This window comes from Lissotriton helveticus, chromosome 6, assembly GCF_964261635.1.
Source record: "Lissotriton helveticus chromosome 6, aLisHel1.1, whole genome shotgun sequence".
NCBI classification, from domain to species: domain Eukaryota; kingdom Metazoa; phylum Chordata; class Amphibia; order Caudata; family Salamandridae; genus Lissotriton; species Lissotriton helveticus.
In genome coordinates, this window is record NC_136067.1 from 933,417,197 (window position 1) to 933,433,355 (window position 16,159).

The 16,159-nt window shown below is 49.7% G+C and overlaps 1 protein-coding gene across 1 annotated transcript in view; it reads right to left on the reverse strand.

Moving 5' to 3' along the window:
* Positions 1-16,159, reverse strand: part of SPMIP3 (sperm microtubule inner protein 3) — a 59,874-nt gene that overhangs the window by 26,236 nt on the left and 17,479 nt on the right. Inside the window, exons 2-3 of the mRNA XM_078646902.1 lie at positions 11,461-11,553; positions 4,484-4,650 (exon numbers count right to left, since the gene is read on the reverse strand). Of these exons, the coding sequence (XP_078503028.1) occupies positions 4,484-4,650; positions 11,461-11,553 (260 nt within the window). The remainder of the gene's footprint in view (positions 1-4,483; positions 4,651-11,460; positions 11,554-16,159) is intronic.

Consider the following 16,159-nt stretch of genomic DNA (forward strand, 5'->3'; position numbering starts at 1 on the left):
CCGATGGGGGCTCCCCCTCATCCAGGGGTGACCAAGCTGCTACATTTTCAGGAAAGAGACAATATCCTGCGTGTGGCTAGGCAGGCTGGACACTATGAGGTAGACAACAGCAAGGCCTTATTTTACCGGAGTACACTTTGGCTGTGCAGAGGCACAGGACTTTGTTTATGAGCGTGAAAGGAAGACTCCATGAAATGGGCCTGGAATCAACCCTGCTGTTCCCGGCCTACGTTTGAGTCACACACAAGGGGAGTTTCCTTCTTTTCACGGACCCAACAGAAGCATGGGATTTGGAGAAGATTCACACATTTTCTTCGCAGCCAAGGACCTCCCAAGAATGGCCACAGCTCTCCAGGGGCTTGTGCTGAAGGTGCATGTTAGAAATTGGGTTACGGGTTGACTGGGGTATGTGCCCTAGTCAAGCAGCAACCACAATCCTAGTCATGGTAAGTGACAGGCAAACCCTAAATTAACCTGTGCTCATCATCTGGTAGTTTGCCACAGAGCAGCCAGGCTTAATTTAGAGGCAATGTGTAAAGTATTTGTGCAACACTTCAAACAGTAACACAGTGAAAACCCTACATAAAACGATCCCACACCAGGTTAGGAAAATAGAGCAAAATGTAATAATAAAGCAAAACAAAAATGACAAAATCCAATCAGTAGAACTGGAGTCATGAATTTTTAAACAATAAACTACAAAATAGCACCTAGAAACAGAAAGTACCAACTGTGGCTATCTGGTAACTCTACACCGAGTCAAAGCCAAAAGTTCAGGCTGACTGCGATGGAGCGCAGGTCAGATCCAGATCCAGATGAGTCCCGGTGAAGTTTTACCTTTTCAAATTTTGTGCCAAGAGTTCCGTTCTTGAGGAAGAAGTTTGCCGGGAGCAAGGAGAATCTCTCTGGCGATGGTCGGCAGAGCAGGCCAGGCACCACGGACTGTCGGGCTGGAGCCTTGCAGTGATGATTCATGTGGACAGACAATGCTTCCTGTGCGAAGAGAGGAACGTATAGCGACTCGCGCTGATTTCCAGTGCGAGCGGCACAGTTCTGGTGTGAACGGGCCAGTTTGAGTCACAAAGAGTCCAAAGCTTGAATTTAAAAGCTTGAGAACCAAACCAAGGGCCAAGGACCTGAGTGGCGCCTCTTGGGCAGTTAGGAACATGTGGAAAAAATGCCCAGGAACTGTGGGGATCCTGTTATGTCCCTGAAGACTCAGAGCAAGAGGCCAGCAGACTAGCTCTTTGAGTTACTCTGGGTTCCTGGGTTCAAGATGTATTCCAGGTCCACTTGTCCATCTCCAGGCAAGAGGCCAGCAGGTCAGCACAGCAAGGCAGCAGCTCCTTCCAAGTGTCAGTCCAGTGGAGTTACAGTCCTTTCAGCAGCACAGCAGCCCTTCTTCCGGGCAGAGTATCCACAGGTCCAGAAGTGTACTAAAGTGGTGATGTCTGATTTCCAGTACTTTTACCCAGTTGTGCCTTTGAAGTGGGAGAGAATTAAAAGACATGCCTTTGCAGTGCCCAGATGCCTTCCCTTCCTGCCCTGGCCTCAGACTCACTACAGGGGGGTAGGCACTCCTTTTTGTGTGGACAGGACACAACCTATTCAGGTGTAAGTGAAGCTGTGACTAGCTCCTTCCTCCCATTCTGCCAGAGATGGACCCTTGAGACACACCTTAGTTCCCATTGTGTGTGGCTGTCTAGGAGGGTGTCTCCTTGAATTCCAATGTAGTGCAGTATCTTGATAAGGATGTGGTGGGATACAGTGTCAAATGCCGCTAAGAGGTCGAGGATCCAGGTCACTAATTCTCCTTGGTCAAGGAGGGCTTTGATGTAGTCGGTAACGGCGTTCAGAGAATTTTCAGTACTGTGGTTGGTGCGGAATCCTGACAGGGAAATGTCCAGAAGATTGTTGTTCTCCAGGTGTTCTGAGAGTTGGTGGTTGATGACTTTTTCAAGGACTTTGGTGGGGAAGGGGAGCAGAGAGATGGGACAGTAGTTCTTGAGCTTGCTGGGGTTGTCAGATGGTTTCTTGAGAAGGGGTTTGACTTCTGTGTGTTTCCATTCTTTGGGAAAAGTGTTAATGGACGCTTTGAAGATGGTGGTGAGTTGGTTGCGGATCGACAAGCTTCCTACGTTGAAAATGTGGTGGGAACACGGATCTCCTGAGCTGCCAAGTTTATGATTTCAGTGGTGTTGTTTATGGTTAGCTGGTTCCTGGTGGTCAGTAGGTAGTCGGTGTTAGCGTCTGTGGGAGTGGTGAGGATGTTGGCAGCGGTGGTTTGGGTTCGGAAGTTTTGGTAGAAGGTGGAGATCCTGTTGTGGAAGAAATCCACCAGGGTGTCACAGAGTTCCTGGGAAGAGGTGGTGATGTTTCCTGTGGTTGAGGGGTTTGAGAACGCTCTGACGATGTTGAATAGTTCTTTAAAATGGGTTGAATTGGCTTCAATGAGGTTGGCGAGGCACTCCTTTTCATCTTTTTGAATAGTTGGTTGTGTTGGTTGAGGGTCTATTTGAAAGAGGCTAGGTTTGTGGTCTCCTTGCTCGTTCGCCACTTCCTTTCAAAGCCACTTGCACTTGCTTTTAGTAGTTCTCAGTTTCGTTGTATACCAGCTGGCTTGTTTGGAGGATCTCTTGGGCTTTGTGATCTTGGTGGGGGTGACACTGTCAGCGCAATCGGTGATCCAGGTGGAGAAGTTCTTGACAGCCTGTACTAGGTTGGTTGAGGTGCCCGGGGGAGCGGGTTGAGTGATGGACTCCATAAGATATACATCAACTTGGTCAACCCTTGGCTGACGGCAAACTTTGAATTTCTGGGGCTGAATATAGACCTCCAATGTACAGATTTGTTTTCAATATCTCTGGTTACAGCTTTGAATACTCTTCAGAAGGGAGTCTTTCAGTAGCATATTTCTGGGGGAATATTGTTTCTGTGACCTGACCCACAAATGGCAGGTGGCAAATAGATATTGCAAATTAGAGCCATCAGCAGAGTAGACTATTGATGATGATGATACAGGAATAGAAACAGACAGGCATAATTTTTATCTGAGAAGAATTTCAGGTACTATGTGTAAAACTGTATACTTTACTGAGTGGGGGAATATAAGAAGGTATCTTAATTAGTCAACATTTCATATTTATGATACCCCAGTGAAGCCGATGCCTGAAGGCCAACTCCTAGTGTAACAAGATGCCAGATGACAATAGACAGGTGAAAACACATGATGTTCATTATCCTCATCTGACTGATTCCTTGGGCAAAATAACAGATATTTTGCAATGGGCAAGGGGAGAAAGGGTCGTAATTAAAAATAAAACTGCGCTACTCAGATTGCTTCTAATTCTACACTAGTCTGAAAATTGCATAATTACCTCTTATTCTTTGGTATGTTTGCTGTAATGAGTAAAAGATAGAAGCAAAGTTATTCACCTCTTTTTTAAAAATGTACAACAGACATGTGGAACACAGTTGAATTGGAGAGATGCTAATATAGAAAAATGAGCTTATGGGCTAGGATGGAACAAATATGGTGTGAATATCTAGCTCATATTTTGAGTTGGTGAATCAGAACGGACCGAGGAGCAATGGAAATGGAATATTTGCGATTGTCAGAAATAGAATTGTTCAAGGACTAGTCAGATCATGTGACAATAGCAGAATTCTACTAGATACAGAAACAGAGGTACAACACTGAACATTAAGTAACTAGTATTTTGTTTTTATGATTTTGTATTTGGTTTTCTCTCTGTTTAAAGGGTTGACATTTTCTCTTTTTTTGTGGCAAGCTGTGATCAATAAACATGTACCTGTATGAATTAGAACTTTGGGCACGATATCGTACGGACTGCCACCGACAGGCCGTTGATGGCAGTCTACTCGACATCCAGGGCTGTGGTCCGACCGCCGGATTATGATGTTGGCGGCCGGAGGGCTGCGGGCGGGAGAATGACTGCCACCTCTGACAGGATCAGAGATCCTGTCGGGGCGGCGGTCGGACATGAATGGCAGAAGTGCCTACACAGGGACTGCCATTGGGATTACTATGTCCCTTTCCCTCTGCCTTTTGATCAGGATCCGACCGCCTTGAAAAGGCAGACAGAAATCGACTTTGGGGGTCCCTAGCAGGGCCCCCGTCCCCCCTGGGCCTCTTCTACATCAATGGTGTCTGGTACACGGTGCAGTGATGTTTCTAAACATGCCTTTTTGCATTGAGGCTTGTGCTGCAGCCCTTTTCCGGGCCGCAGTGCAAGCCTAAATGCAAAAAGGCCTGTTTCCGAACTGTCTACATGGCAGTCAGATCGTAATTCGGTGGTTGGCACTGGCGCTTTCTTGTCGGACGGTCCCAATCCCAAAACGATCTGACCGCCATCATAATCAGCCCCATAGTACTGGAATTGCTACTTAATTAACCATTTATTTTTTATTACATTATGCAAGGCTCATAAAAGTGGATCACCAAAAACAACGGTATACCTACCAAAATCATAACATGGAAGGGAAAATGCTTCTTTGTAGGTTGTCTGCATGTATGGATTTGCCCTTTTGTTGTTTGCTGGACTATTGATGGACCTCTGAAGTGTCAAAAGATCAAAGTCATGTCGGTAATTGATTTTTGGCTGTTGATATTCAAGTGATGGCTGAGATCTGAAACCGAATATAAGGCACAAGTGATGATGTAGATAGGTACTGAAAACCATTCACTATAATTATAAATCTGGACCAAAATAAAAATTAAAATCTGAATTTGCCAACAAATCAGATGAGATGTTCTTTCCCGGATACACAGTCAAATACCCTATTGTGATTTGAAGTAAGTCAGACTTCACCTTTCTGCTATTTTTTAACATAACATTCCAGAATGAGTATTCTAGGCACTAAGCTGATCCACAATTCTAAATAATTACTTATTAAACTATGAAAACTCAGTCTTTTCCAGGTGAACAGTGAAAATGTATAGTTCAATTTTAACTTGATCTTTTGGAAGCTTGTTACCCTCCACTTTCAACAGAGGCATCCAAAAGGAGAGCGTTCTGGAAAATTTAATTTATACTAGCAAAAATACATTATTTGCCTTGCTTGCACTGATTGGATGGTCCATGATCCTGTTTCTGTTTGGCAGATGGAAATGGTTGACTGCAGATAAATTATAGTGCAGAAAAGGATTACCATAAAATGCAGGGTTTCTATATGTATATAGGTAGGGCAGAAGTTGTTGTATGAATGATAGCTGTAGAGGTGCACCAGCTATGTTGTAGTTGGCTTGATGGTACATGCATACGTGACAGGAAAATTTAGACCGTCAGCATTTGGAAAGTGCGTGTGACTCATGAGTGGCTCATTTACTGTCACACAATTAAATTGAAGTCAGTAGAGACTACTGCAAGTAAATGTGCATATGTAACCTGGTGTGGGTCAGAATATCAAGTATAAAAATACAGGACCGGCCCATGCAGATAAGATCGGTGCAGCTGGGTTGGGGGAGGGGGGAGGGGATTCGACAGACCACGAGGGAAAACTAAATAAATAATAAATGTTCCCTTGTTGTTGTTTGTCGAAATCCCCGCCCACCTGGCCCCACCACTCTTACCTGCACGGGCCGCGGCTGTAAATATATTGTGTTTCAAAAATGTTGTACCCAGAATATCGCTTGTAAACATATATGAAATTAAGACTATATAGGTAAATATAGACTTACTATAAAGCAATATGTCATCAAGGTACAAATGTGTGGAATTCGGAATAGTAAATCTATACCTTCTTATACATAGTTACCTTTACGTTACCTCTACGTCCCTCGTCCTCGACCCAGTCATCACACATGAGGTATTCCACACGACAGGAAACAAAACAGGAAACGCTTTTAGACTCCACCCACCCTCCTGTCAGGTGCTATAACACACCTCACCACCAGAAGCACATCCTGTTTTGTTTCCTGTCGGATGGAATTCTGATGGGTGACGCTTGGGCACTTACCTGCAACGCCTGTCCTGTGGTTTCCTCCTTTGCTGGGCCTTGGGGGTGCTCGTGGACCTCCGTGGGATTTTGAAAGTCGGGCTGCTGGGCTTCCTGTGCTTTCCTGGTTGCGGGGCTTCTCGGGTCCCCGTGGATTTCTTCCTGTCTTTGGTGGCTTCCTGGATTCCTGGCCTCCTATGGGCTGGTTCGGGCGCGTGTGGGGTGCCCCGGGGCTGTCTCTGCTGGACGCTCTCACTGGATTCGCTTCTATCGTCTACGTTGGACTGGCCACTGCTTGGACCTGGCATGCCGCTGCTCCTCACGTCCTGGCCTTGTCTGCGCTGGTGTGCTGGGCGCGCTCGCCTCCTGAGATTCGGAGACGTCCTTCCTGCTGTTCGGGTTACCTCTGGAGTGCGGGGGCCGTTTCTCCTTTGCGATGCGGGGGCTGGTGTGTCGGGACGTCGGCTGGGAGGCCGTTTCCGGCCTCTGCTCCTCATTTTTGCCTGTGCCGGCGCCTGGGTGGCTCCGGGATGCCTGTCTTCCTTTCCTGATTGGTCGAGATGTTTGGGACGGTGACGTCATCGTTTTTCCTTCGGACTCAGTGCCTTCAGGATGTTTCCTTCGGCGGCCGCTGCTTGGACGCTCGTCTTCGACCCCTCCTTCTTCCTCATCGGTTTTCGCGGGTAATCAGCTGTTGGGTGAGTGTTTCCTCCTTTATTTGGCGGGAGTCAGGAGTTCCTTTCTTTCCTGTGTCCGTCTTGTGGTGCTGCTGTGCGTCCCGAGTCTGCTCTATTTGCTGGTTGCTGTGACTCGTGGGTGCTGCTTTACTATGGGGAAACACCACAGGAAGAGAAAGCATGTCTCTCCTGTTTGGTGGTTCCTCTTCCTCCTCGGACAGTGGGGATTATGCTCCAGCTGCTGGGGGTGCCCGTGGGGATGACACTAAGCGTCTGAAGCGCCTGATTCTGGAGACGCTGTCTGATCTCAAGGCTTCCAGGAAGAGTGCTGGGAGTCGTTCTGAGGCTGCTGCTGCCCTATATTCGGATATTTCTTCCTCTGCTTCCTCGGATGAGTCTACCTTGGGCGCTGTGGATCTCAAGGGAAAGTACATTTCCAAGGAGCTGATGCCTGATCTTCTTTCTCATGTTCGTGAGAATATGGGTTTCCCTGAGGACTCTGTGCCCGGCACCTCCCAGGATGCTGTTCTGCCACAGTTTCGGAAGCCTGTGGCTTCTTCCATGCCTGTCCACCCCTTTGTCATGGATGTCCTCCTTAAGGAATGGAAGGACCCGGACCATATTGCGATGCCCAGATTTATGTCTAAACTCTATCCTTTGCAGGATGTGGAGGTTGCCCTGCCCAATTCGGTGCAGGTGGACTCGATTGTTGCTTCTCTGGTGTGTCGGCCTTCCATGGCGGATGATAATATCCTGAAGGATGGCGTAGATAACAAAGATGGACTCTGCTCTGAAGAAGTCCTATGCTGGGTCTCACCTGGCCCTTCGGTTGGGAGTGTATGGTGCATATGTTGCGCAGTCTTTGCTGGCTGACTTCAAGACTTTGTTTTCTGCAATGCAGGAGGGGGGCAGTTGTCCGGAGTTGCTGGACTCTATGGAACGTCAGGCGGAGTTCCTTTCGGACATAGCCTTTGACTCCGTCAGGGCTTCTGCTATGTCTTGTGGTTCCTCTGTTGCTGCCCGTCGGAACTTGCTGCTCCGGGGTTGAAAGACGGATGCTGCACAATGCTCTATGGACTTGAGATTGCCGTTTTCTGGTACTCATCTTTTTGGGGACGCCCTGGAGGACAAGCTCCATAAGGTCTTCAAGGAGAGGAAGCATTCGTTGTCGTTCCATCCTACTCCTTCTCATAAGGGGTCCTCCTTCTCGAATGCCAGGTCCTTTCGCCAGCCTTCCAGATTTCAGCAGTCCTCGTTTAAAGGCCAGCTGGGTGCTCGTAGGTCCTTTCCGAGGAGGTTCCAGAAGAAGCCCCGCCGGATGGTGGGTCTGGCGCTCCTCGTTCCTGACTACGCCGTTCCGGTGCCCGGTCTCGTTGGTGGTCAGCCCGCGGTTGGTGGGAGACTGCGGATGTTCCTCCATGCTTGGCTGCTGACGACCTCCGACCAGTGGGTGCTGGATGTTCTTTCCAGGGGTTACCGGATAGAGTTCCTGTCTCCTCCGCCTCCCTCGGGTGTTGTGGTGACCCCATTGCCTTCGGACCCGTCTCACCGACTGGCGTTGCTGGAGGGTGTTCAAGTTCTGTTCAACAAGCTGGCGATTGTCCCGGTTCCCCCCCTGGAACGTGGGCTGGGGACATATTTCATCGTCTTTGTGGTCCCGAAGGTCACGGGGGGTTTCCGTGTTGTCATCAATCTTCGGGCCCTGAACTTCTTTGTGCGGAAGATCCCATTCAAGATGGAGACTTTGCAGAAGGTGATTCCCCTGATCCAGGAGGGTTGGGTGTTCACCTCGCTCGATCGCCAGGATGCCTACCCCCATGTTCTGATGGCGTTGGGGGATCAGCAGTTCCTGCGCTTCTGCCTGGAGGGTCATCACTGGCAGTTCTGTGTCCTTCCCTTTGGTCTCCGGTCTGCCCCCAGGGTGTTCACCAAGGTGGCGGCTCCCTTGGTGGCTCATCTCCATCTCCTGGGGCTGTCCGTGTTTTCATACCTGGATGACTGGCTGCTGCGGGCTCCGTCTCCGGAGGTCATGTCTCGCCACCTTTCCTTGACCATGCGTACGCTCGGAGGTCATGGTTTCCTTGTCAATCTGCCAAAGAGTCACCTGGACCCTGCCACTCGGAGGACCTTCATTGGGGCTGTGTTCGACTCTGTTCGGGGCAAGGTCTTTCTCCCGGAGTCCAGGATTCTGTGTCTTCAGTCTTTGCTGAGAAAGTTGCTTTCCTGGGATTCGGCTCCTCTCCTGCAGTGGCTGGTGGTTCAGGGCCACATGTCTGCCACTGTGTTCACGGTGCCCTGGGCCAGGGTTCATCTTCGGCCTCTGTTGTGGCATGTTCAGCGTTGGGTACCCTTTCCTGTCCAGGACTTCTCGATACCTGTGCCTGTGTCTCATGAGTTGGTGTCTGCTCTCCAGTGGTGGCTGGATTCTTCAAATCTTTCGAAGGGCATGTGGTTCCATCCTCCGCCCCCCTTGGTGTTGACAACGGATGCCCGCGATTCCGGATGGGGTGCGACTTTGGGCCCTTGGGCGGTGCAGGCGCGTTGGCTTCCTTCGGAGTCGCGCCGTTCTTCGAATTGGAGGGAGCTGTCTGCGGTGGAGAGGGCTCTTTGCCTTTTCAAGGATCGTCTTCTCGGGTGCAACGTGTTGGTGAGGTCGGACAACACTGTGACTGTGACCTACATCAACCACCAGGGCAGTACCCGCTCCCTTTCCCTGAACTTGGTGGCGTGTGCAATTGCGAGTTGGGCCGAGTGTCATCTGTTGGCCCTCTCTGCTCTGCACATTCGGGGTGTGGACAACGTGGTTGCAGATTCCTTGAGTCGGAGGTTCCCGTCCTCTCTCTCCCTGTGTCTCGCCCCTCGGATTTTCCGGTTGCTCTGCCGGAGGTTCGGGGCTCCTGTTTGCCTCCCGGGCCGATGCCCTGCTTCCCCTGTTCTGCTCCAGGACACCGGAGTTGGGGGCTTGGGGAGTGGATGCCTTGTCTGTCCTTTGGCCTCCTTGGTTCCTCTATTAATTCCCCCCTTTCCTCTGATCCCTGCTTTCTTGCTGAAGTTTCAGCGGGTGGGGGCTCAGGTGGTGGATGTTCTCCCTTATTGGCCTCGCTGCTCCTGGTTTCCTCTGCTGCTGAGTCTGGCGGTGTGCCCTCCGTGGATCCTGTCCCGCTACCCGTCTCCTCTGGGTTCCCCGTCTCTCTCCCTGTTAGTTCCTCTCACAGTGGCGGTCTGGAGGTTGAATGGCTGTCTCTTGAGGTCCGGGGTTTGCCCGACCACCTCATCACTGTGATGCAGGCTTCTCGTCGGAAGTCCACTCTGTCCTCCTATTCCAAGCACTGGGCTTCCTTTTCTTCTTGGTGTGCTGCCCTGGGCCTATCCCCTGCCTCCTGTGATGTTTCTTCTGTTCTGCAATTTTTTTTGGATGGCTTTCAGAAGCGTTATGCTCTGTCCACTTTGAAGGGTCAGTGGGCTGCTATCCGGGCCTTTCGGGATCTGGCTTCTCTTCTGCCTTCGGACGGGTTGTTGGTTTCCCGTCTGTTTCGGAGTTTCTCTCTTTCTGCTCCTTCTGTCCGCTCTCTGGTTCCTCCTTGGGATCTTTTCTTTGGTTTTGGGTGCCTTGCAGTCCCCTCCCTTTGAGCCTTTGGAGTCCGTAGAATTGAAATTCCTGTCTTTCAAGGTGGCCTTTTTGGTGGCTGTTACTTCTGCTCGGAGGTTGGGCGAGCTTACGGCATTATGTTGTTCTCCCCCCTTTTTGAGGTTTCTGGACGACGCAGTGGTCCTTTCTTTGGACCCCGGGTTTTTGCCTAAAGTTCGTTCCCGTTTCCATTCCTCCCAGGAGTTGATTCTTCCTTCTCTCTGTCCTTCTCCTTCCTCGCCTTCTGACATCTTGCTCCATTTTTTGGATGTGAGGAATGCATTGTCTATGTTGCACGGTCTGCTGGGTTTCGGTCTTCTGACTCCCTCTTTGTGACCTTTGGTTTGGCTCGTAGGGGTAAAGCTGCCTCTCGTCTTACTTTGGGTCGCTGGATCAAGGCTGTGATCTCTTTGGCATACCAGGGCTCTGGTTTGCCTTGCACGTCGGGGGTTCAGGCGAGATCTACCAGGGGTGTGTCTGCTTCTTGGGCTGCTTTCCATGGAGTTCCCCTTGAGGAGATTTGTAGGGCGGGGACCTGGGCGTCCGAGTCCACTTTTGTGCGACATTATCGCTTGAATTGTGCTCTGTCTGGCCGCCCTAATTTTGGTTCTGGAGTGTTGCAAGCTGCGGGGGTTCCCCCCCTGTTTGATTCTGTTGGTTTCTGTTGTTTATTAAACTCTGTCTTGCTGCACTCCTTGGTGTCTGGTCTGTTTTTGTTTGTGGTGTGCCAAAGGCCTTTGTGGGGGTTGCTTTGGTATGCCTCATGTGTGATGACTGGGTCGAGGACGAGGGACGTAGAGGTAATACTATGATTACTGGGGGTAATCCCCATTACTCTTAGTCCTACTCGTCCTCGACCCAGTCATACATCCCGCCCGCCCTCCCTTTCCAGGCCTTTGGTGCTTGGTACATCAGGATGTGCTTCTGGTGGTGAGGTGTGTTATAGCACCTGACAGGAGGGTGGGTGGAGTCTAAAAGCGTTTCCTGTTTTGTTTCCTGTCGTGTGGAATACCTCATGTGTGATGACTGGGTCGAGGACGAGTAGGACTAAGAGTAATGGGGATTACCCCCAGTAATCATAGCAATAAGGCACCTATTCGTAGTACGATATTTAAAACTCTATTTCCTGACAGTATACCATGTAACCTCAGCTGAAAGCCTGACCAGTAATAACAAAAACAAAGCTCTAACGTTTACCGAATCTCTGCTTCCAATTGTTGGGCCACATGTACACGCCCAAGCTCCCCAGGATAGGTTCCCCGGGCATCTGTCCCTTGACGATGAGCCGCGCTGAAAAATACATCACAACATATATGTTTAAGCAACCATTTTTTCAATGTATTTATATGACGGTATACTTGCTCTCATCTCGTCATTTTATTGTTTAAGCCTCACATGCTGCTGATTAACCACCACTAAGCACTTTGATAGATAGCTACACAGAAAAATGGGACCATGGAGAGAGTAAATTAGAAACAGAAAAAAAGATGTTTCACCAAGCAGCATGTAGGTAGGCCCTGATAGAGTTAGCAAACAGCTTGCTGAAAAAAAATGCACATTTTCAGTGTCTTTCTAAAGTGACCATCATTTTCCTCATTGTGCAATACATCTAATAACAGATCAAGTCAAATAAGGGTGGCAGGTGAGCTAACATTGCCAGGTTTAACCTAATTTGTACGGAAGCACAGACAAAAATACCAGGGTAATTTAGGGAGCCAATCATGTGTGAGAAACATTCCTTCTCAGGTGCTGAACGAGTGAAGCATCGCAAGAGATAACTATTCCTCATTAGGTTATATTGGCCTTAGGTAAAAAGGGGATTTCTTGGTCGCAAGGAATGGAATATGCAAAATCACAGGCTTTGTGATTGCAAAATCCAAAGTCAGAATGTGCGTAAAGTACTGTGGGAATCAGAAATTTCTTTCCGACTCCTAAAGTGTACGATTTGGAAAGAAGAGCAGCCATGAAAGGGGTGTCCATCTCTTCCTCCCGATTAGAAATGCCATGAACCTATTGCTTGAATACTATAATTGATCTCAGGCTTTGTTGCTGAGGCCGAGCACCATATATGCAGGACAGGTCAACTACTATCTGGGGGAGGCCGCGAACAGTCCACAGCTCGTTTATTTATCCCATTGGGCTGTAAATACTTGGCCTCTGGGGGCATGCGATGAGGCGGCAAGTCACGAAGAGGCCGGATGGCACTTTATAGCCCTCCTCAAGTTAGTTTGCGAATCATAAATCATCATGGTTGTCAGGGCTTGCACTTTCTAGCCTTCACATATATTCTTTGAGGACTAGACTGGGAGCTGGGTTGGGTCGCAGGTTGTATGGCTGTATTCTCCCCTGGCAAGCTCCTTGCGTGCAGCCCCTTCTATCTGTTCAATCACCCCTTGGAGTATCGCACTCCCTCTGGTCAGATTGCCCTGTCAGGCCGTCCTCTGTCTAAGGGGTGCGTCCTCCAGGAACGCCTTTATGCTGCTGCTCCGGGTTGTAGGAGACCCCCTCCTAGCGTCCTTGAGGCTATTTCGTTGGGTCTCCCGGTTCAGCACTCTCAGCGACCTGCACCTCTTAGGTTTACATATTTTTATTGACAGACATTGCTGCAATGGAAACAATCCACGTTTGTCATACAGGCATTTGCTAACAGGAGGTAACCAGAGGTTAACCCGGCCCGAGAAGGCCCTGGTGCTACTGACAAAGTCCGCCCAGTCTGGGAAAGAACAGCAATATGCAATATCACGTTCAAGAACAACCCATGGACAACTCCCCCCAACCCCCGGTCCCACCCGTCCCCCCCTAGGCTTCTCCCCCCTCCCCCTTCCGGCCCCCATCCAGTGCTCATGCCCACCCCCAACTGACCCAACTCCCGTGTCTTTGAGGTCACTCCAGTGGCGGCTGCCTCAGGAATCTGTGACTGTTCGCTCTGTAAGCCGCAGCAGCCGAAGGTATCAGGGGCAAGTGATCTCTATAAATTCCGTGAGTAGCAGGGATCGAAATGGCTGCCAGAGCTCCTCACATTGGTCCTTATCTCCCACCAAGGTGAGGGACAGTTTTTCTGTACCTAGCACGTGCCACATCCTGTGCATCCAGCCCGTGGAGGAGGGGACCGTGGTGGTGCGCCAATGTGCAAGGATGTTTCGCACCGCTGAACCTAAGGCGATGGCTATTTGACGTCCCCTACGAGAACGCAAGGGATATGTCAGCGGGTTAGGAAGCCCTAACAGAACATATGCGGGGAGACGTGGTAATTCTGTTTGGAAGTGTTTATCTACCTCGTCAAGCACTTGTGCCCAATATGATTGAAGGTGAGTACATTCCCATAATAAGTGTACCAGGTTGCCTACTTGGCCGCAGCCTCTCCAGCAGAGCTTATCCTTAGTTCTATCCATCTCGTGTAACCGCTCTGGGGTATAATACCAATATGTGGTGATTTTCGTGAGTGTCTCAGTGAGCCCAGTGTGGTACGCGGAATGGCGTGTTCTATAAGAGATCTTCTCCCATTCTATGTGGCTAAGGGCCCTGCTCAGCTCCCTCTCCCAGCGCTCCCTGCCCGGATTATGAATGTATGTTGGCGGTGTCTGTATCATTTTGTAGATATCTGAGATAAATTTGGCGTCTGAAGTGCGTGTTATTAGCCACCGTTCAGATGGCGTGAGTCGTCTGTCTGCGGTCTCCCGCACCTGCGGTTGAAGTGCCCAAAGCCTCGCCTGGAGGTATCGCATGCGTTCCGGGGAAGCCATATTCTTGTTTGAAAAGTGGAAAGGGAAGCACCCCTTCTGGGCCATACATGTGGTACAGGAAACGGCATCCTGCTGGGCGCCAGTGCGCTAAGGTCCCTTTCTCCGTACCCGGGGTAAAGTCCGGGTTATCCACTAGCGGCGTGAGTGGGGAGGGAAACGTCATAAGGTCATGGGTGACATTGATGGCGTCCCAGACCTCCAAGGGAACCCAGGTGATATATGAAGCGTAGAGGTTTGCTGGCCTGTACGTCTTGGGAAGAAAAGGGATTTCCTGCAGTGGGCGTCCTGCTACAGCCTGGTCTTGAAAGAGCCAGTGCTTTTCAGATTCCCACTTGCTCCACTCTACCAGGTAGCGCAGCTGCGCCGCCTGGTAATACTTATGCAGATCAGGGATTCCCAGGCCCCCGGCCTCTGGGGCCAGCATGGCTATCGTCCTCTTCAGTCTGGGCTTCCTGCCGTGCCAGATAAACTGGGCAAGATCAGCTTGTACCTGCGCCTCTTAAACCAGGACATGTTCCGGATCATGCTTTGATCCCTGTCGGGCAGTGGTGACAATGGTTCCCTGGATCTTGGCAACTTGCCAGGACTCCCTCTTAAATGGTGCCCAGAACTTGTTGCTGGATGGGACCTTTGATGAAGACCACATTCCTGATTTGGAGGGTCAGGCCCACGGCTCCACAGTCCCTGTTGGCCTGATCATTGATGGCCTTCCCATTCCTTTGTACCAGCTTGATACCCACGATGGGCGGTCACCATTGAAAACTAGTGGCGATGCTATCTCTTGCGTGTAGCCTTAATCAAGAGATCCACTGGGGCACATCCTGTGGTGCTGTGTGACATTTTTCTGTAGGCCCTCAGAAACTGATGGAGGCATTCTTTGAGGTCATCTCCTTGGTCGACCCTTATACTCAGTGCTTTCTTTAGGGGGCGCATAAACCATTTGGCCTATCCATTCGCTTGCAGCCTTGTTGCTGAGGCCGAACACTATACATGGAAGAACTCATACGGACAGGTCAACTACTATCTGGGATTGGTCATGAGCTGTTCGCATCCCGTTTATTTATCTCCTTGGACCATACCCGGCCCTCAGGGTGCGTGCGATGTGTCTGCAAGCCAGGTAGAGGCCAGAAATTTGTGGACCATTTATCAGACACTGACCTGTAATGGCAGGCAGTTGCAATATGCAAAGTGGAGGCTCTCTGCGCCAAGCCCGGGCTTCGGAGGTTTGGAGGGAGAGAGCAGACGTGTCCTCTTGCAACATAACATTTATTGTTTCTGAATGTAGCCTGTCCCTTGAGGGAGAGAGGCTGTAGTCGGAAGGCATTTTTCCAATTCCAAGGCCTGCTGTCCCTTGCAGGCCTCCATAGCTACATTCACACAGACACTAGGAACATTAATGAGGAAGGACTCTGTGAGTACTACCAAATGGGCGTTTTGTGCTGCAGTTTGTTATGTACATCGGTTGCAGCTCAAAATGCATTTGGGACACGGAGGTGTTGATGTGCAAAAAACATAGATTGCGTTGCAGTCCCAACTTTGCACACTGGCCTGCAGTAACAGAAAAATGTTAAACCACAGTGTGAATAAAAACCAAGAATCGTTATGGGCACAATAGCTTCTCCTACGATTCAAGGAACATTAATGTTCCTGTAATATTAGGCAAGGCAGCTTTAGGAGGAGGCTTCAGGCAAGGCCAGAATGGGAACCAAAAACAACCTTGGCAAAAATGTTAAACCAGCCCTGCTCCTTCCCTACTCGCTCTCATCTATCTCTCCTTTCACTTTTCTTTCCCTCTTTCCTATCTCTCTTTCCTGAAGCCCCATGTGTATGCTGTAGTTACCTGGGGAAGTTGGAGAAAGGGACAGAGGTTCAGGCAGTGGCCCTCTACCCTAAAATATGGCCTCCAAAGGCTCCAGTCCACCAGGGAAATGGCCACTGGAAAGAAAAAAGTAGTCTGGACCTGACTTCAAGGTCATCATACCCGTACCTTTTTGTTTCTCTGAGTTCAATGTACATAATGACAACAATGATAAGAACAAGGGTGTCAGCTCATGTACAAAAGATCTCTTCTGTGTCTGAGCGGTGTCTTGCTCCACATTCACACTGTTGTTTAACACCTTTTGACTATTTTTGGTTCATTATTCATTTTTAAA